The sequence below is a fragment of the Spermophilus citellus genome (genome assembly GCF_964194105.1).
Source record: "Spermophilus citellus genome assembly, chromosome: 4".
NCBI lineage: Eukaryota > Metazoa > Chordata > Mammalia > Rodentia > Sciuridae > Spermophilus > Spermophilus citellus.
Genome location: NC_138185.1, coordinates 71832998 through 71856032, shown reverse-complemented (window position 1 = coordinate 71856032; position 23035 = coordinate 71832998). Strand labels below are relative to the sequence as shown.

General features: G+C 38.6%; 1 protein-coding gene across 5 annotated transcripts in view; it reads left to right on the top strand.

Annotated features, from left to right (window-relative positions):
* The window catches only part of IL16 (interleukin 16), a 131649-nt gene that overhangs the window by 53978 nt on the left and 54636 nt on the right, over positions 1 to 23035 (top strand). For 3 of the 5 annotated variants that reach the window (XM_081292660.1, XM_081292659.1, XM_081292661.1), the window contains one exon: positions 14780 to 14888. In XM_081292660.1, coding sequence (XP_081148786.1) covers positions 14780 to 14888 — 109 coding nt within the window. Of the gene's footprint in view, positions 1 to 14761; positions 14889 to 23035 lie in introns of all 5 variants that reach the window. The other 2 variants (XM_081292658.1, XM_081292657.1) reach the window with 1 other exon arrangement.

Here is a 23035-nt window from a genome sequence, read left to right as displayed (position 1 = left end):
ACAAGGGAGGCTTGGGTCAATTTGGGTAGTGTCAGAGGAGAAAGGACCTTGCATGACATGCCAGGACATTTGGGTTTGTTTTTGAATTCTTTGGAAATGGATCCATCAGGGATTTAACTAAGCAATCTGCTGGGTTTCCTTTTCATTTTTATAAAATCATATTGGCAGCAGGGTTCAGAAGGATTTAAAGGAGAAAAGACTGGAGACAGGGACATTAGGAATGGATGGATGAACAGTCCATTTTTAATGGTTTTATTAAGACACAACTCACATATCATACAATTCAACCACTTAAAGTTCAATATAAAATGGTTTTAGTATATTTCCATAGTTCCACAACTATCAATTTTAGAATCTTAGAACATTTTCATCACCTCCAAAAGAAACCTGGTCCCCTGTAGCAGTCACTCCCTAAGCCCCACACTTACCCCACTTTCTGTTTCTGTATATCCCCTGCTCTGCACGTCTCATATAGTTGGGGTCATGCAATACATGGCCTTCTGTAACTGGCATCTTTCACTTAGTGTAACTTTAATATAAATTACCATAACTGTTTGGTCACACGGATTACTACTTCACCCCTTCTGGTTGCCGAATGGCGTTCCACTGTATGGAATAACACATCGTATCTTCCCTTTATCAGTTGATGGGCATTTGAGTTTGTTTCTACTTTTTGACAGTTATGAACATTTTGGACATTTTCATATAAGTTTTCATGTGGATGTATGTTTCAGCTATAAGTGTAGGGTTGCAGTAAGATTGGCAGCCATGATGAAGTCAAACAACAACAAGTGCTGGCGAGGATGTGGGGAAAAGGGTACTCTTGTACACTGCTGGTGGGACTGCAAACGGGTGTGGCCAATTTGGAAAGCAGTATGGAGATTCCTGGGAAAGCTGGGAATGGAACCACCATTTGACCCAGCTATTGCCCTACTCGGACTATTTTCTGAAGACCTTAAAAGAGCACACTACAGGGATACTGCCACATCGATGTTCATAGCAGCACAATTCACAATTGCTAGACTGTGGAATCAACCCAGATGCCCTTCAATAGATGAATGGATAAAAAAAATGTGGCATTTATATACCATGGAATATTACGCAGCACTAAAAAATGACAAAATCACGGAATTTGCAGGGAAATGGATGGCACTAGAGCAGATTATGCTTAGTGAAGCTAGCCAATCCCTAAAAAACAAATACCAAATGTCTTCTTTGATATAATGAGAGCAACTAAGAGCAGAACAGTGAGGCTGAGCAGGAAGAAAAGACTAGCATTAAACAGAGACATGAGGGGGGAGGGAAAGGGAGAAAAAAAAAAGGGAAATCACATGGAAATGGAGGGAGACCCTCATTGTAATACAAAATTATATATAAGAGTTTACGAGGGGAATGGGATAACAAATATGGAGGGAAATGAATTTCAGTAGATGGGGTAGAGAGAGAAGATGGGAGGGAAGGGGAGGGGGGATTTTAGAGGATAGTAAAGGTAGCGGAATACAACAGTCACTAATATGGCAGTATGTAAAAATGTGATGTGTAGCCGATGTGATTCTGCAATCTGTATTTGGGGTAAAAATGGGAGTTCATAACCCAATTGATTCTAATCTATGAAATATGATTTGTCATGAGTTTTGTAATGTTGTGAACATCCAATAAAAAAAAAAAAGAAAAAAAAAGTGTAGGGTTGTTCTAGTCTGTCTTCCCTATGCCAGTGAGTCTGGAGTAGGTGTGATCATAACCATCCTACTTGATGTGAAGTGGAATCTCACTGTGGTTTTAATTTCCATTTCTTTGATGACTCATGATGTTGTTTTATTTTTTCATGTTCCTCCAGGCTTCTTGTACATCTTCTTGGGAAAAATTTCTATAGTTAAATCTTTTGTCAATTAAAAAAATTGAGCTAAAAAATCAGATTACTATGAGTTTATCAGGATGAACCCAACTACTATGTATAACTATAAAGTGCCAATAAAAAATCAGACTACTGGCATTTTGTTATTGATTTTTAAGAGTTCTTTATATATTCTAGATATGCAAACCCATTTTCAGATATATGATTTGTGAATATTTCTTTCAATAGTGTAGGTTGCTTTTTCACTTTTCTTATGCTGTTGTTTGCAGTGCAAAAGTTTTAAATTTTGATGAATCCCATTTATCTATTTGTTATTTTGTCACTCATGCTTTTATTACTATATGGAAGGTGGCTTTCTCTAACCCAAGGTCATGATGATTTACTGCATTTTCTTCTAAAATTTTAGCTCTTACCTATCAGTACATGACCCCCTGTAAGTTACTTTTTATGTATAGTGTGAGAAAGAAAGGAGTCTAACTTCATCCCCTTTTTTTAAAAAAATGATTTTTTAAACTTTGATTATATTTTTTTATGTGGTGCTGAGGATTGAACCCAGTGCCTCACACGTGCTAGGAAAGCACTCTCACACTGAGCCACAACCCCAGCCCTTCAACTTCATCCTTTTGCTTGTGAATATCTGATTGTCTCTGCATCAGTTATTGAAAATTAATCTTTGAAACATGTTTGGATCCCCTGGTTCAGTGTCATAGTCCAACAAAGAAGGACTATCTTGAACAGTGGCTCAGGCAATGAGACTGGATGTGCTGGGGAAGTTTGGGAGGTGGGATTATAAGAATTTGGGGACTGTGATCTTGCAGTGGGTGAGAAGCAGGAGGATTTGAGTCCTAGGTTCTGGTCCCTGCCTTGTCCTTCATACCAGAGGGTACATGGCTTCATCATCCCACATGATCATGTGGCCATTTCAGAACCTATCTGCTTGTTTGTGCTCGTGATTTGAAGATCAAAGCCTATTACTGCACGAGCAGTTCAACCACAGGAAATAAGCCTCACTCAGGAAAGTTGAATTATATTTTGTGGTTCTTTCAGATTAGAGCAGATATAGTATCTCAGTTCAAAGAGAAAATGGAAAGGTTTGTATCAGATAGAAATGTAGTCAGCAAACTCCAGAAGAATCCAGCTTCTGTCTGTAATGACAGCCAGGGATCCGTGTACAAGAGGAGCACCTCTAACAGGGATCTTCTAATTCTTGGGGAGAAGTTTAAGATCCAGAATTATCTTGTGTGTAGGACACGATGCCCCAGAATTCTACATCTTCATTCTGGATTCGTTCCCTGTTTCATGGGAATTGTGGGTTTCCCATTTCTTGGGGTAAGCTATTCAGCCCTGAGAGCTGTATGATTAATCCTGACTTCAGGAAAAATGCTTTGAAGAGCTCTCTGGACAGTTGACCCCAAACCCCACTCCGTCGCCATTGGGACTGGTAAATGTGGACTGCGACCAGGTAATGATGGGGTACGTGACCCACAGAACAGCTGCCCAGGGCCGCAGTCTCTGAGGGGAATAAGAGAAATGTGTTCAGAAGTGACTTTGCCAGCCCCCTGACCTCAGTCACATTCCCAGCTTCAAGAGCAGCCCCACCTTAGGAGAAAGAACAGAAGAGCTCTGTTCCGTGAGCTGGGGAGGGAGTCCTAGTGTGCAGACATCCACGGGCTCCACAGAGATGCCTTTGATGAAAAACCACTCCACCCAGGACAGACTTGCCCGAGAGTGACCAGGCTCCCCTGGGAGCCAAGATAAGTTATTTTTTTCCTTGTGAATGATCCTCTGACATGTGACCATTTCAGAGTGAACCGTAGCCCTGTGGCCCTATAAACATCAGTTATATTCAAAAGCATAGAGCTGGATGTGGTTATAAAGACTGTTTAATGTGCCCCCTCAGCTTACAGAACAGGAAACCAAGACCAACCACTGTAAGGTTCAAAGTAAGTCATGAAGGATTCAATGGTGCTGGTCTCATGACTCTCTCTTTCATCCCACTGTTAATTTCTGGTGAAGAAATCATTAAGCTTGATATTTTAAGAATGAACAACCCTGAGATGGTACCAAAGCATGGATAAGTACCTGACCCCTTGTTGGTGCCCTGGAAATAGAAAGAAGGACCAAACCCTTGTGCATTGTCTCTATGTCAGGGATGCTTAGGAATCATGTGGTATTTCATGTTTGATAGAAAATTGCTCCTTAGCTCTCTCATCCTGTGCCATGCTAGCACATTTCCATTCTTCCCTGTAGTAGTCATCTAGTGAGCCAGTCCACACAACTGCATGTCTGTGTGATGCATGTCAACTTCACACAACTGTCCAAGAGCTTGACAGAGCAGACTGGCTAGACCCAACTTACTGGAGCCCCCAGCTAGTTCAGAGACTGGCTCCATGACAGAGTGAAAGGACCAGCTGCTGCGTGATCTCTGTCAGAGACAGCTTTGGTGAGAGGATGCATGTCTGGGGAAGGAGCAGGGCTCCTCTATGCAGCCTGTGTGCACACAAGAGCACCCCTGCTCTGCACGTGGGACGAAGCCGCTGCTCCTGGTCACCAGGGCAAGAAGAGGATATGGGGCCCCATGGTGACTCCAGTTGACTCAGTTTCTTTTGGGCAAGGCCTTCTTCAGTCAACATTAAACCCCCCCAAAGAAAGACTTCCTCCTCTGAAAGTGGAATTAAACTTTTCCACTTTATTTTGGGGGAAGATGAGCGGGGGGAGGGGCTCTTTTTCCTACGATTCTCTTGACATCAATTAGTTTTTACCCATGAAGCAATTTTTAAATTATGTTTTGGACATGGGACTCTGTAATGAGGAAAAGAAAGAAATTTAACAATAAATAATATTATGTCTACAAATGAGACAATAGAAACAAACGTAAAATTCATACATGCTCACCATAGAAAACATGGGAAATACAGAAAGGTGTTTTTAAAAAGCAGCCATAATCTCATCACCCAAATACACTCTTGCTAATTCAAGAAAGCAGAATCCTGTGTTTCTTGCATACTGCCATATCCTTAGTAGTAGGAATCATGCTTAGTATGTAGTAAGTGCTTAATAAATATTTGTTGACTGAATCTTGCTTAGAATTTAGTAAGTGCTTAATAAACATTTGCTAATACTTTGGTGCATTTATTTCCAGTCTTTTTAAATCTCTGTTTTACATGATTATAGTAGACCCCATTAATAACATCATATCTTTTTAAACTTACCATGATAACACAGATATGCTGATGCCATAAAAGTTCTTTATAAATACCATTCTTAAAGATACTTAGTATCTTTATCTTGTATGAACCTCATTTACTTATTTACTTTTTTTTATTGGTTGTTCACAATATTACAAAGCTCTTGACATATCATATTTCATACATTAGATTGAATTGGGTTATGAACTCCCAATTTTACCCCAAATGCAGATTGCAGAATCACGTCGGTTACACATCCACATTTTTACATACTGCCATATTAGTGACTGTTGTATTCTGCTACCTTTCCTATCCCCTACTATCCCCCCTCCCCTCCCCTCCCATCTTCTCTCTCTACCCCATCTACTGTAATTCATTTCTCTCCTTGTTAATTTTCCCATTCCCCTCACAACCTCTTATATGTAATTTTGTATAGCAGTGAGGGTCTCCCTTCATTTCCATGCAATTTCCCTTTTCTCTCCCTTTCCCTCCCATCTCATGTCTCTGTTTAAAGTTAATCTTTTCTTCCTGCTCTTCCTCCCTACTCTGTTCATAGTTGCTCTCATTATATCAAAGAAGACATTTGGTATTTGTTTTTAGGGATTGGCTAGCTTCACTAAGCATAATCTGCTCTAGTGCCATCCATTTCCCTGCAAATTCTATGATTTTGTCATTTTTATTGCTGCATAGTACTCCATTGTATATAGATGCCACATTTTTTTTTATCCATTCATCTATTGAAGGGCATCTGGGTTGGTTCCACAGTCTAGCTATTGTGAATTGTGCTGCTATGAACATCGATGTGGCAGGATCCCTGTAGCATGCTCTTTTAAGGTCTTCAGGGAATAGTCCGAGAAGGGCAATAGCAGGGTCAAATGGTGGTTCCATTCCCAGCTTTCCCAGGAATCTCCATACTGCTTTCCAAATTGGCCGCACCAATTTGCAGTCCCACCAACAATGTACAAGTGTACCCTTTTCTCCACATACTCACCAGCACTTGTTGTTGTTTGACTTCATAGTGGCTGCCAATCTTACTGGAGTGAGATGGTATCTTAGGGTGGTTTTGATTTGCATTTCTCTGACTGCTAGAGATGGAGAGCATTTTTTCATGTACTTGTTGATTGATTGTATATCCCTCTCTGAGAAGTGTCTGTTCAGGTCCTTGGCCCATTTGTTGATTGGGTTATTTGTTATCTTATTGTCTAATTTTTTGAGTTCTTTGTATACTCTGGATATTAGGGCTCTATCTGAAGTGTGAGGAATAAAAATTTGTTCCCAGGATGTAGGCTCCCTATTTACCTCTCTTATTGTTTCTCTTGCTGAGAAAAAACTTTTTAGTTTAAGTAAGTCCCATTTGTTGATTCTTGTTATTAACTCTTGTGCTATGGGTGTCCTATTAAGGAATTTGGAGCCCGACCCCACAATATGTAGATCGGAGCCAACTTTTTCTTCTATCAGACGCAGAGTCTCTGATTTGATATCAAGCTCCTTGATCCATTTTGAGTTAACTTTTGTGCATGGTGAGATAAAGGGATTCAGTTTCATTTTGTTGCATATGGATTTCCAGTTTTCCCAGCACCATTTGTTGAAGATGCTATCCTTCCTCTATTTCATGCTTTTAGCCCCTTTATCAAATATAAGAAAGTTGTAGTTTTGTGGGTTGGTTACTGTGTCCTCTATTCTGTACCATTAGTCCACCCGCCTGTTTTGGTACCAGTACCATGCTGTTTTTGTTACTATTGCTCTGTAGTATAGTTTGAAGTCTGGTATCGCTATACCGCCTGATTCACACTTCCTGTTTAGAATTGCTTTTGCTATTCTGGGTCTTTTATTTTTCCATATGAATTTCATGATTGCTTTATCTATTTCTACAAGAAATTCCATTGGGAATTTGATTGGTATCGCATTAAACCTATAGAGAACTTTTGGTAATATCGCCATTATGATAATGTTAGTTCTGCCTATCCATGAACAGGGTACATTTTTCCATCTTCTAAGATCTTCTTCTACTTCTCTGTTTAGGGTTCTGTAGTTTTCATTGTATAAATCTTTCACCTCTTTTGTTAGGTTGATTCCCAAGTATTTTATTTTTTTTTTGAGGATATTGTGAATGGAGTGTTTTTCCTCATTTCCGTTTCAGAAGTTTTGTCGCTGATATACAGAAATGCCTTTGATTTATGCGTGTTGATTTTATATCCTGCCACTTTGCTGAATTCATTTATTAGTTCTAGTAGTTTCTTTGTAGACCCTTTTGGGTCTTCTAGGTATAGGATCATGTTGTCCGCAAATAGTGATAATTTAAGTTCTTCTTTTCCTATTTTTATGCCTTTAATTTCTTTTGTCTGTCTAATTGCTCTGGCTAGTACTTCAAGGACTAAATTAAATAGAAGTGGTGAGAGAGGGCATCCCTGTCTTGTTCCAGATTTTAGAGGGAATGCCTTCAACTTTTGTCCATTCAGAATGATGCTAGCCTGAGGCTTAGCATAGATAGCTTTTACAATGTCAAGGTAAGTTCCTGTTATCCCTAGTTTTTCTAATGTTTTGAACATAAAGGGATGCTGTACTTTGTCGAATGCTTTCTCTGCATCTATCGAGATGATCATATGGTTCTTATCTTTAAGTCTATTGATGTCGTGAATGACATTTATTGATTTCCGTATATTGAACCATCCTTGCATTCCATGGATGAATCCTACTTGATCATGGTGCACAATTTTTTTGATGTGTTTTTGTATTGGATTCGCCAGAATTTTATTGAGGATTTTTGCATCTATGTTCATTAGAGATATTGGTCTGTAGTTTTCTTTCTTTGTGGTGTCTTTGTCTGGTTTCGGAATCAGGGTGATGTTGGCCTCATAGAATGAATTTGGAAGAGCTCCCTCTTTTTCTATTTCCTGAAATAACTTGAAAAGTATTGGTATTAATTCTTCTTTAAAGGTTTTGTAAAACTCCGCTGTATACCCATCCGGTCCTGGGCTTTTCTTGGTTGGTAGTCTTTTGATTGCTTCTTCAATTTCATCCATTGATATTGGACTGTTCAAATTGTGTGTATCCTCCTGACTCAGTCTGGGCAAATCATATGACTTAAGAAATTTATCGATGTCTTCACTGTCTTCTATTTTATTGGAATATAGGTTTTCAAAATAATTTCTAATTGTCTTCTGTATTTCTGTAGCATCTGTTGTGATATTGCCTTTTTCATCCCGTATGTTAGTAATTTGAGTTCTCTCTCTTCTTCTCTTCGTTAGCATGGCTAAAGGTCTGTCAATCTTATTTATTTATTCGAAGAACCAACTTTTAGTTTTGTTAATTTTTTCAATAGTTTCTTTTGTTTCAATTTCATTGATTTCCGCTCTGATTTTATTTCTTGCCTTCTGCTACATTTGCTGTTGTTTTGCTCTTCCTTTTCTAGGGCTTTGAGATGAAGTGTGAGCTCATTTATTTGTTGTTTTTTTTCTTTTTTTGAGGAATGACCACCAGGCGATGAATTTCCCTCTTAAAACTGCTTTCATTGTGTTCCATAGATTCCGATATGTTGTGTCTGTATTTTCATTTATCTCTAAGAATTTTTTGATTTCCTCCTTTATGTCTTCTGTAACCCATTGATCATTCAGTAACATATTGTTCATTTTCCATGTGATATAGGATTTTTCCTTCCTTCTTTTATCATTGATTTCCAGTTTCATTCCATTATGATCAGATAAAATGCATGGTATTATCTCCACCCCTTTATATTTACTGAGGGTTGCCCTATGGCATAATATATGGTCTGTTTTTGAGAAGGATCCATGTGCTGCTGAGAAAAAAGTATATCCATTTGATGATGGTTGATATATTCTATATATGTCAGTTAAGTCTAGGTTATTGATTGTGGTATTGAGTTCTATAGTTTCTTTATTCAACTTTTGTTTGGAGGATCTGTCCAATGGTGAGAGAGGTGTGTTGAAGTCACCCATAATTATTGTGTTGTGGTCTATTTGATTCTTGAACTTGAGGAGAATTTGTTTTATGAATGTCGCAGCACCATTATTTGGTGCATAAATATTGATCATTGTTATGTCTTGTTGGTGAATGGTTCCTTTTAACAGTATATAATGTCCTTCCTTATCCCTTTTGATTAACTTAGTCTTGAAGTCGATTTTATTCGATATGAGGATGGCCACCCCCGCTTGCTTACGAGGACCGTGTGCGTGGTATATTTTTTCACATCCTTTCACCTTCAGCCTGTGTATGTCTTTTCCAATCAGATGTGTCTCCTGGAGGCAGCATATTGTTGGATTTGTTTTTTTAATCCATGATACCAGCCTATGTCGCTTTATTGGAGAGTTTAAGCCATTAACATTCAGAGTTACTATTGATATATGGTTTGTACTTCCAGCCATGTTTGATTATTTATCCTTTTTTAAAAAAAAATTAGTTTGTTTTTCCATGATTATCTTTCCCCTCGCCCTCTGTCTTTACCAAGGCACTTCCCACTGATGGTTTTGGTTATTGTTTTTCATTTCTTCCTCGTGTAGTGTTTTGCTCAAAATGCTTTGCAATGCTGGTTTTCTGGCTGCAAATTCTTTTAACTTTTGTTTATCATGAAAGATTTTTATTTCGTTGTCATACCTGAAGCTTAATTTTGCTGGATACAGAATTCCTGGTTGGCATCCCTTGTCTTTCAGTGTTTGAAATACGTTGTTCCAGGATCTTCTTGCTTTCAGCGTCTGTGATAAAAAATCCGTTGTTAACCTTATTGGTTTACCCCTGAATGTAATCTGCCTCCTTTCTCTTGTAGCTTTTAATATTTTCTCTTTGTTCTGTATATTGGATATCTTCATAACAATGTGTCTTGGCGTTGGTCTACTGTGATTTTGTGTGCTCGGTATCCTGTTTGCATCTTCAATTTGTATATCCGTTTCCTTTTTTATTTCTGGAAAGTTTTCTGTAATTATTTCATTCAGCAGGTTACTCATTCCCTTGGTTTGAATCTCTGTACCTTCTTCTATCCCGATGACTCATAAGTTTGGTTTTTTTATGTTATCCCATAACTCTTGGATGTTTTTTTCGTGACTTTTTACCAGCCTTTCTGAGTTGGCTAGACTCTTTTCAAGATGATATATTTTGTCTTCATTATCTGACGTTCTGGCTTCTACTTGCTCCACTCTGTTAGTGATACTCTCAATTGAGTTATTAATTTGGTTTGTCATTTCCTTCATTTCTAGAATTATTGTTTGATTATTTTTTATAATCTCTATCTCCTGATAAAGATGCTTAACTTCTTCTTTTATCTGTTTATGTAATTCATTCTCAGTGTGTTCTTTCGCTGCTTGAATTTGCTGTCTCGTATCCTCTTTAAGGTTCCATTCCATCTGTCTAAGGTGTTCCTTGAGTTCTTTATATGACCATTTTTCTGATGACTCTAGGTCCTCCTGAATATTTAGGCTGTCCTGCATTGTTTGTACTCCTTTTCTTCCTTGCTTTTTCAAGTTGCTCGTGTTACTTCTTGTTCTGTTGGACTGCTGAGTTACTGTTTACTCCTATAAATTTATTTGATGCTTGGGAGGAAATGTATTAGAAGGTAAGGGAAGAAGTCACTAAAGAGAATGACAGTAAGCAGGTAGAATTCAAGGAAGGGGGAATCAGAAAATTGAAAAGAAATGAAAAGACAAAAGAAGAAAAAATAATAGGGAATAAAAAAAGAAAAAAAAATTTAAAAAATTAAATAAAATAATAATTAAAAAATCAACATTAAAATTAGAAGAAAAAAATTAAAAAAAATTGTAAAAAAAAATTTAAAAAACAACAAGAAAGAAAAATGTAAATGAAAGAAAAAAACCCAAATAAAAAAAAGAGAAAAAAAAAACCTAATAAATGCAGTTTTAGAGTTTGATTAACTTCTCTTCCAGTAGGTGGCGCTGTGCCCACCCGGCCAAGTTTCTCCTGTCAATACGTGGGAACCAATCACTGTGCAGCAGCTCCTCCTCCCAGGCTGGGCGAGTCTCCAATCCTGAGTGCCTAGGGCCTCCTCTTGTGTCTAGTCACTTCCCCACTTTTCCTCTAGCCAGGCCCCTCTCATGGGTGCTGCTCACCACAATACTGGCTACACGCCAGGTCTGCTGCTCCCGGGAGCCCTGTTTTCATGGACGACTGGGCACACCCTCCCTGTTTGCCATTCCCTCAGACCCTAAGTTTGTAGAGCTTGGGGCTGAGAATCCTCAGTGAATTTTACGTGCCCTGCGGTAGCCACGCCCCCAGTAACTGGTACAAGAGACCTCAGTTGTCAGCACTGGTGAGAGCAGTAGCCGGGAGTTCCGCGCCACGGGTCCCGCACCACATCTGATTCCCTCGGTCTGGCTATCGAGCTCACGGGAGAGCTGGGGGGGGCCCTTATGGGAGAGCTGGGAGGGGCCCTTAAGGTTTCCCCGATGTGTGGAGATGGAAGGCTAGGGAATTACACACCTGTAGCCGCAGGTTTCAATGAAGTTATCTCCTCCGCCGCAGTCTGGTGACGTCTGTTCTCTGCCATGGTGGTATCTCTTGCAAATGGCGACAGTTCGTTTCCCTTTGCCGGGTGACCAATGCAACGGGTGGATCCTTACTGTCTCTCCCAAGCCCCGTTTCAAACCTGTGGCCACTACCTATGAAGGCTCGGTTGGCATTTACCTCTGTAGGATCAGAAGGGCCGACCAGTTGTTTCAGCCGGATGGATTAGTGCTGAGTCACAGCTGTTTGTCTGCAGGAAGCAGGTGAACGGGAGCTTGAATTCAGCCATTCCAGGCTCAGTGTGTGTTCTGAAAGGCCCAGAGTGATCGCCCCAGATCCATGTCAGCTCAGCATTGCCTAGTGATCCTGAGCAAACAGAATTTAGATTGTTTACGACTCCCTATGCCCGCACAGCTGAAGTGGTCAGAGACTTGATCTCTCCGCGCCCGCCGCCATGTTCACTTATTTACTTTTATATTACTAAATATTTTGTGGAAATATACATTTCAAAAATACTTTGTGAAATTAATTGAATTCTACCGACGTGTATAAGAAATTAGAATAAATAAATAACTTAATTTTTAAAAAGTACTTTGTGAATAAGGCTTGCCTTTAGATAAGTAGATCAATTGGCTGCTGTACTAGGCTCAGCCATGTTCAGTGGAACCTAAAAAGTTCCTGAAATCACATTCTATTATTTAGTTCCAGAGTCTCACACTGGAGTCCATGAGAAAATAATGCCAGAGGGAAGTCTTGAAATTAGAATCAGGACATGACCTCATCAGACTCTTGTAATTAAAAAATAGCTTTTGAATATCTTGTATGAAGAAATTAACTCAAAGAAGTAGCTATTATATTAAATTATGGAAATACAGAGTCTTGAGAATTCAACTCAATTAAAGCATTTTCTTATATGTAATCCCAGTTTTCTTTCCTTTTCAACAATTCCCTTGTTTAATATTCAGTTTAAAGATGTGATTTTTGTTCAGGTTAATACAGCGCCATCTGGTGCTAAAAGGAAAAATGAGCATGTAGGAGTAGGCTAGGATGACTTCTCTGATTTTAAATGCTGACTTCTATAAGAGATGAAAGGGAATTGATACGTGGTTTCTTGCAGGATTCCCTGGTGTCAGAACTGGGGAAAAGCTTTAGCTGACTTCTAACTCCAGATTGCTACAGCATACGCTTGATTAACTCAACCATCTATTAGAAATTCCTATCAAAATTCAAAAGGAATACACAAATAGGGAGAAATGCTTATCGGAACAGGAAACAATATAAAGGGGCCACATTCTGAAATTTTCTGTCTGACCTAGTGCAGGTGAGACTGAAGAAAGGCTCATCTACCACACAGGAAGGGAAAGCATGGGAAAGGAGTGAGGCGGATGTTGGCAGACCCCAATACCTACCAGCTCACAGTGGCAGGAGGTGGAGGTGAGGATGGGTTATGGGTCACTTAGGGAGAGGTGAAAGTGGATCTTCCCTCTACTTTGGAAACTGCACCAGATGTTGGCAACTGCACTCACTTCGCACATGAAATTCAGGCCTGTTATGCCTGCCTTCCAAGAAAGGGGTCCGGTAAGTTAGAAAGTGAAGTCATGTACCCCCAACAGACTTCCCACTGGACCACTAAATATCAGAAAGCATTTGAGCCATCGACTGTTTCCAAGCCCAATAATTAATCCCTGAAGATTCTAAATTCAGCCAATCATTCAAATGTGACAAACACAGAAAGACATTCTCAGACGTGCAAATATTCGGAGAGCTTTCCATCCATGTAGCTTTCCCCAAAGAAAACACATCCAGCATTTAAGGATTGTGGCAGCAAGTAATGAAACAAATATAACTCAAAAATTAGGCTGTCTTTGTACCTAGTAAAGATATATTAGAATAACCGCACCACGAAGAGAAGAAAATTAATACCACTGCCCTCAGAATCAACCTTTATCCATATTACTCTCTGTTCCTAAAATCCTGGGAGGAGGAGAGGGAAGAGAGTGACATTGTCTCAGGTCCTCATCTTGCAGAAGGAAAAGTGATGTTTTCTATTTGGTTATTGACCACAGTACAGAAAGGAGTCCCATAATGTTGTTTAATATATTGCTTAATCACGTATTAGTACAGGATTATTAGTATAGAAAGAAAGAAGTGAAGAAAATTTGTTCAATTTGATATGGTGAAAAAAGTATAAGAGAAACAGCAAATTTAATCTAATTACATTTTTTTTTTAAATTGATACTGGGGTTTGAACTCCGAGGTGCTTTACCACTGAGATACATCCCCAGCCCATTTTTAGTTTTCTTTCTGATACAGGGTCTCAGTAATTTGCTTAGGGCCTTGCTAAATTGCTAAGACTGGCCTCCACCTTGCAATCCTCCCGCCTTGTCCTCCCATGTTGCTGGGATTACAAATGAGCACCACCATGCCAGGCTAGGAACATTGATTTTTTTTAAAGTTTTAAATTAAATATTTCCTTATATATAATCAGAGACATGATAAATTATGATATAATGGTGTATTAAGAATTGTAATGCATAAATAAATAAATTTTAAACAACAGATTAAATCCCTGCAGATATAAATTAGCAATATAGTAAAATCATAATACTCATAAGTATACTTGGACATTCAATATTTTAAAGTCTATTTCTATAACATTTAGTTAGCAGGTATTTTGTGAATGACTATTATTAAATCTCAGAATAATCTAACATACTCCTCATCATTTCTAATCCATAGATCCCAGTCACCTTGTTCATGTAACTCTCTAGTTCTTTTCTTATTGCAATTATCATTTTCTGCAATTATCTTTCACCTTTAGTTGTTTCCTTGTTTACTGTCTGTCTTCCTTTGCTAAAATGCCATTTCTCTAAGGTCAATGTTCTTGTCTCTCTTGTTCATGGCCAGGCTTTTCCTTTCTTGTAGTAGATGGCAGGCAAATGAGCCTTCATTCAGCTCTCTGAACATCTCCCACATCTAACAAAGAAGTTGTCACCTAATGGGTGACAAATTTACTCAATATTTATTGCATTAATTAAATATTTATGTAATATCTATTCATTCAATATCGCCTGTTAAATGAATGAGTGCATTTCTATGAATGGAAGGATGACAGTAATCCTGAATCCCTGCCCTTGTATTGCCTGTAATTTATTAAGGGAGACAGACCACCCAACCAGTACTTCCATGATTAATATTGAAACCCTATTTTGCTAATCAACCTTTTTAATTTTAACCTGCTGAATAAAAGACAGGTATTGTTTTGCAGGAATCTTCCACAACTTCCTCTAAAGAAAAGCCTGGAAAAGTAGAAGCACAAAGTAGTAACTTCCTGTTTCCTAAAGCCTGCCACCAAAGGACACGAAGCAACTCCACCAGTAAGTGTCTCATCAAAACATCTTCAGGAACAGGGCCTAAGTGCTTTTGAGTATCAGGAATATCAATGATGAGGGGAGGTTTGGGATGGGTGGATCTCTTCTGATCCAGTTGGACCAAACCAAGATGGCAGCCTGCTTGCCTCTCTGAGAGCATTCTTTTTGGCTTGTGCAGGTCCTGGCCAGCTAGAGGGCTCTGCATTGGCTTTTTGAGTTTTCTGTGGTAAACTCGTCTTCTAGCTAGGCTCCTACTGCCTTGCTGAAAAGATTTGGCCTGGAGGATAAGAGAAAAAGGGTTACTCTTATTCTGATTTCTGACATTTCCTTAATCCTGAGTAAGCCACTCTGTCTCCCAGGGCTTCTGTCACCCCATCTGTAACATGATGGGGGTTGAAGCTTGAAGACTTCATGATTCTTCGTTGCTACAAATAGAATAGCATTTATATAAAAGTCAGGAAAATGTGAAGAATGCATGAAAGTTTGAAGAAGTTAAAATCACATCAAATTATAATATTAGAAATAATCTATACTGACACTTTCAATTATTTCTCAGTTATTCCTATATATGCCTATAGGAAAATTAGGCACATGCATCTATATCTATATCTCATGTCATTGGGAAATCTGTTGTAAACACTATTTTTAGTAGACGTATGTCATTTCATTGTATGAACATGCACAATCTACTCTTACTAGATATTTAAGTTATTCTCAGTGTTTTGCTAACATAATCCACATTGCTGAGTTTGTAAGTGAAATTTTGTTTGAAGTTGTAACATCTTAAAGGAAATACAGTGTGCCACCATATTCGTAGATAGAAATTATTTGAAAAAAAGTTACATCTGCACTGAAATATGTAGAATTTTTTCTTGTTATTATTCCCTAAAAAGGATTGACATAGCATTTACATTGTATTTACATTGTATTATGAATAATCTAGAGATTATTTAAAGTATACAGAAAGATTGTGCAGGTTATATGGAGATACTACCCTATTTTATGCAAAGGATAGAAACACATTAATAGATTTTGGTATCCATGGGGATTCTGGGACCAATCCATATGGATTTAGAATAACTATAAATGAGATAGTGGACTGGTGTATGGTGGTTAAGGGCTCACATCTGAGAAACAATGCACTTGAATTTGAATCCTGCTCCTAGAACTAAGTATTGATGTGACTTTGGACAAGTCCTTTAAAATCTTTGAACCTCTTGCTATGGCTTGAATACAAAGTGTCCTGAAGAGCTTGTGTGTGAGACAGTGAAGAAGTTCTTCAGAGGTGAAATTAGATTATGAGAGCTGCAATCTAATCAGTGGGTTAATCCATTTGATGGACTAATAATTTGAATGGACTACAGCACTAAGTGTTAATTGTAGACAGGTGGGGTCCCCACTTGCAGCCCAGTCTGCGCAGACGGAAGGTGGTCCCCACTTGCGGCCTAGTCGTCGCAGTCGGAAGGCAGCGCAGAAGGCAGAGGCCTTACTTGTGGGTCACCAAACCAAGCTCTGAACACTGCACAAGAAATGTCAAAATAGAACCTGGGAACCCGCTGCAGACAGGTGGAGTTGAGCACCACGGAGATCTGGCAGCGTAGAGATGCAGGCTTACAGATCCTCTAAGATTAGAGCGCGCCAGACTACGACCCATGTCACTGCAGGGCACCAGACCGAGGACCACACTCGGGACACAGTGGACGAATAGCCTAGCCCCCTCCACCTCACCAGACACCCAGGCGCGGAATCGGGTGGTTGCCATCTTGGAAAATCTACCACATCAGCTTTTGGCAGATGTAGCAGACAGTGAGATTGGCACTAGAACAGGTGTGTGAGTCCCAGCCCCCCCACCCAGCTGTGATAACTCAAAACCTTTCACACCAGATTTCGGTGGGAGTGAATAGCAGAGCCGAGTGAAACTAAAAAGGTGTCTGATCTCCAACTCCCACTCCCTCAGCTGTGATAACCCAAAACCTTTCTCGCCAGCTCTCTCTGTGGGTGTGTCTATCAGAAGGAATACAGACAGAACAGGTTGCTGGTTTCCAATTGCCCCTCTCCACAGCTGTGATGACCTGGTGACTACCCAACATGGAGGTAGCGCTCAGTTGATCAGGAGTGCAGGGCGGCCAGGGCGCCACATGCCCAGAGTGAACCCGGGGCTGTGGAGAAAAGTCCCAGTAATTGGGGCCTGATGGGCAGGAGAAGTGAGGGAGATAGAGACTGGGAGCAACCCAAAGAGACTGGGATTGGAGAGGCACCCGGCAGGGGAGGGAGAGCTGCCTCACACTGATTGCTTCCCCCACCCTGAGGGTAGTGACTCAACCTGGAATACACAACGCCACCTAATGGAAGAGAAGAAAATAGAATTCTAAGAGTGTATTTTTTTCCTTCTTTCCTTTTTTCTTTTTATCTTTCTCTTCACTCTTTTCCTCTCTCTTTTTTCATTCCCTTTTCTCTATATCTTCACCTCTCTTTTTTCTTCTTTTCTTTTTACTTTTCTCCCTCCTTCTCTTCCTCTCCCAACCTCCCAAGTGTTACTATTTCTACTACGCGTAAATCACTAAATGCAAATAGGTAATTCTTTCTATGCTTCTTATTGTCCTCTCATGCATTTAGCCACCCTAAAATAACTCCTGTCTATCTCCTGTTAATAACCACCTTCATTAGAGTTCTCCTCCAAAGTAGCTGATATATTAACCCCCATACCCCACATCTTTCTCCCTAAACATAAAGTCCTACACCCGAACCTCAGTTCTCTGTATGACACCAGAATCTGTATGCCTTTGATGAAGCTAATTAATATATTTTAAACTATAATTAAATCCAAATCTCTAGACATTGTCTCCCATCACAAAGGAGAGATCTTAGAACTATACAAGAGCAATACTAATTTATAGGAGAAAAATAATAACAAAACAGTCACACACAGCTGGAAAGAAATGTGAGAAACATGAAAAAACAAGGAAATAAAGGGCCACAAACAATGTAGGACAACTAAAGAAATAGAGGAGATAATAGCTTCAGCAGAAAAAAATATCAGATAAAGATTTCAAGATATACATGGTCAGATGATCTGGAGTCTTAGGGAGGACTTTAGACAGCAAATGCATACAATGAAAGATCACTTTGACAATGAATTACATAAACAAATCCAAGAAGCAAAAGATCAACTCTACAGGGAGATAGAGGTTATACAAAAACAAAACAAAACAAACAAACAAACAAACAGAAATCCTGGAAATGAAGGAAATAATAAACCAAATTAAAAACTCAAATGAGAGTATTACCAGCAGGGTAGAACACTTAGAAGTCAGAACAGCAGAGAACGAAGACAAAGTACATCATCTAGAAAAGATCGTAGACAGCTCAGAAAGGATGATAAAAAACCACGAGCAGAACATCCAAGAAATTTGGGATAACATAAAGAGACCAAATTTAAGAGTTATTGGGATACAGGAAGGTATAGAGGTCCAAACCAAAGGAATGAGCAACCTCTTCAATGAAATAATTTTAGAAAATTCTCCAGACATGAAGAATGAAATGGAAACCCAAATCCTAGAAGCCTACAGGATGCCAAATGTACAAAACCACAAGAGACCCACACCAAGACACATTATAATGAAAATTCCCAACATACAGAACAAGGAGAGAATTTTAAAATCCACAAGAGAAAAGAAGCAGATTACATTTGGGGTAAACCAATTAAGTTAACAGTGGATTTTTCAACACAGACTCTGAAAGCTAGAAGATCCTGGAACAGATCGCTGAAAGATAATGGGTTCCAACCAAGAATCTTGTATCCAGCAAAATTAAGCTTCAGGTTTGAAGATGAAATAAAAACCTTCTATGATAAACCGAAATTAAAAGAATTTGCAGCTAGAAAACCAGCATTTCAAAGCATCATTGGCAAAACATTATATGAAGAGGAAATGAAAAATAACAAAGAAAATCAACAGTGGGAGGTAATACAGTAAAGGAAAAACTAATCATAGAGGAAAAACAAATCAAGTTAAATAATAAAAATAAACAAACATGGCTGAAAGTATAAACCATATCTCAATAGTAACCCTAAATGTTAATGACTTAAACTCACCAATCAAAAGACATAGGCTAGCAGATGGGATTAAAAAAAGATCCAACAATATGCTGCCCACAGGAGACTCATCTGATAAGAAAAGACATACACAGACTGAAGGTGAAAGGTTGGGAAAAATCATACCACTCACATGGACCTCGAAAGCAAACAGGGGTGTCCATACTCATATCAAATAAAATAGACTTCAAGCCAAAGTTAATCAAAAGGGATAAAGAAGGACACTACATACTGCTAAAGGGAACCAATCACCAACAAGACATAACAATCATTAATATATATGCCCCAAACAATGGTGCAGCTATGTTCATCAATCAAACTCTTCTCAAGTTCAAGAGACAAATAGACCACAACACAATAATCATGGGTGATTTTAACACACCTCTCTCACCACTGGACAGATCTTCCAAACAAAAGTTGAATAAAGAAACTATAGAACACAAAAACACAATTAATAACTTAGACTTAATTGACATATATAGAACATATCAACCAACATCAAGCGGATATACTTTTTTCTCAGCAGCACAAGGAGCCCTCTCAAAAATAGACCATATATTATGCCATAGGGCAACTCTTAGCAAATACAAAGGAATAGAGATATTACCATGCATTTTAACCAATCATATTGGAATGAAATTGAAAATCAACGATAATATAAGGAAGAAAAATTCCTACATCACTTGGAGAATGAACAATATGCTACTGAATGAACTTTGGGTTACAGAAGACATCAAGGAGGAGATTAAAAAATTCTTAGAAGTAAATGAAAACACAGACACAACATATTAAAATCTATGGGACACTATTAAAGCAGTACTAAGAGGAAAATTCATTGCATGGAGTTCATTCCTTAAAAGAAGAAAAAGCCAACAAATAAATGACCTCACCCTACATCTTAAAGCCCTAGAAAAAGAGAACAAATCAACAGCAAATGCAGTAGAAGGCAAGAAATAATTAAAGTGAGAGCTGAAATCAATGAAATTGAAACAAAAGAAACAATTGACAAAACCAAAATTTGGTTCTTTAAAAAAATAAATAAGATTGACAGACCCTTAGCCATGCCAATGAAGAGAAGGAGAGAGAGAAAACCGAAATTACTAGCATATGGGATAAAAAAGGCAATATCACAACAACAGACACTTGCCGTAGTCTGGCTGGGCACAAATCACGAGCCACTGAAGCAGGAACAAACTTTATTTCTGAACTCCACCAGCACACTCCACACACACTCCCCGGGAACTCTCCCGCACCACGTGACTCGTCCAGGAACCAGCAACCGGAAATATCTCCTCCGGAAATCCCTCCTCCTGCACTTCCCCAACCAATGGGAACTCTCAGGGAATCCCCGGGAATCCCCAGGAGAACTCTGAAGTAGCAGCCAAAGCAGATAGTAATGCTTCGCCTGTCAGCCAATACTGTTGGCAAAATGCCAGGAGCCATTCCTACTCGGCTGTGGCTCTCAGCAGACACTACAGAAATACAGAAGATAATTAGAAATTATTTTGAAACTTTATACTCCAATAAAATAGAAGATAGTGAAGGCATCGATAAATTCCTTAAGTCATATGATCTGCCCAGATTGAGTCAGGAGGATACACACAACTTAGACCAATGTCAAGTGAGGAAATAGAAGAAGCCATCAAAAGATTACCAACCAAGAAAAGCCCAAGACCAGATGGATATACAGCCGAGTTTTACAAGACCTTTAGAGAAGAACTAATACCAATACTCTTCAATCTATTTCAGGAAATAGAAAAAGAGGGAGTACTTCCAAATTCATTCTACAAGGCCAATATCACCCTGATTCCAAAACCAGACAAAGAAAGAAAACTTAAAGAAAGAAAACTTCAGACCAATATCTCTAATGAATATAGAGAAATCTTCAATAAAATTCTGGCAAATTGGATACAAAAACATATCAAAAAGATCGTGCACCATGATCAAGTGGGATTCATCCCCAGGATGCAAGTTTGGTTCAATATATGGAAATCAATAAATGTAATTCATCACATCAATAGACTTAAAGAACCATATGATCATCTCAATAGATGCAGAAAAAGCATTTGACAAAATACAGCACCCCTTTATGTTAAAAAACACTAGAAAAACTAGGGATAACAGGAACTTACCTCAACATTGTAAAAGCTATCTATGCTAAGCCTCAGGCCAGCATCATTCTAAATGGAGAAAAATTGAAAGCATTCCTTCTAAAATATGGAACAAGACAGGGATGCCCTCTTTCACCACTGCTATTTAACATAGTTCTTGAAACACTGGCTGGAGCAATTACACAGATGAAAGAAATTAAAGGATACATATAGGAAAAGAAGAACTTAAACTAGCACTATTTGCTAATGATATGATTCTATATCTAGAAGACCCAAAAAACTCTACCAAGAAACTTCTAGAACTATTAAATGAGTTCAGCAAAGTGGCAGGATATAAAACCAACACCCATAAATCAAAGGCATTCCTGTATATCAGTGAAAAATCCTCTGAAAAGGAAATAAGGAAACTACCCCATTCACAATATCCTCAAAAAAAAAAAAAAAACTTGGGAATCAACTTAACAAAAGAGGTGAAAGATCTATATAATGAAAACTATAGAACCCTAAAGAGAGAAATAGAAGAAGACCTTAGAAGATGGAAAGATCTACCTTGCTCATGGATTGGCAAAATTAATATTATTAAAATGACCATATTACCAAAAGCACTATACAGATTCAACACAATTCCAATCAAAATCCCAATGGAATCCCTCACAGAAGTAGAAAAAGCAATTATGAAATTCATATGAAAAAATAAGAGACCCAGAATAGCTAAAGCAATTCTAAGCAGGAAGAGTGAAACAGGTGGCATCACTATACCACATCTTAAACTGTACTACAGAGAAATAGTAACAAAAACACCATGGTATTGGCACCAAAACAGGCTGGTGGACCAATGGTATAGGATAGAGGACACAGAGACTAACCCACAAAACTACAACTACCTTATATTAGACAAAGGTGCTAAAAGCATGCACTGGAGAAAGGATAACATCTTCAATAAATGGTGTTGGGAAGACTGGAAATCCATATGCAACAAAATGAAATTGAATCCCTATCTCTCACCATGCACAAAAGTTAACTCAAATGGATCAAGGATCTAGGAATCAAACCAGAGATTCTGTGTCTAATAGAAGAAAAAGTAGGCCCTAATATCCATCACATGGGGCTAGGCCTCAATTTCCTTAATTAGACACCTACAGCACAAGAATTAAAACCAAGAATCAACAAATGGGATGAATTCAAACTAAAAAGTTTTTTTCTCAGCAAGAGAAATAATCTGTGAGGTGAATAGGGAGCCTACATCTTGGGAACAAATTTTTACTCCTCACACATCAGATAGAGCTCTAATCTCTAGGGTATACAAAGAACTCAAAAAGCTAAACACCAAAAAAACAAATAACCCAATCAACAAATGGGCCAAGGACCTGAACATCCACTTCTCAGAAGAGGATATACAATCAATCAACAAATATACGAAAAAATGTTCATCATCTCTAGCAATCAGAGAAATACAAATTAAAACTACTCTAAGATATCATCTCACTTCAGTAAGAATGGCAGCCATTATGAAGTCAAACAACAAGTGCTGGTGAGGATGCGGGGGAAAAAGGTACATTCATACATTGCTCGTGGGACTGCAAACTGGTGCAGCCAATTTGGAAAGCAGTATGGAGATTCCTTGGAAAGCTGGGAATGGAGCCACCATTTGACCCAGCTGTTCCTCTTCTCGGTCTATACCCAAAAGACCTAAAAACAGCACACTACAGGGTTACAGCTGGGTCAATATTTATAGCAGTACAAATCAGCTAGACTGTGGAGCCAACCTAGATTCCTTTCAGTGGATGGATAAAAAAAATGTGGCATATATACACAATGGAATATTACTCAGCACTAAAAATAATAAGATCATGGCATTTGCAGGGAAATGGATGGCATTAGAGCAGATTATGCTAAGTGAAGTTAGCCAATCCCCAAAAAACAAATGTTGAATGTCTTCTCTGATATAA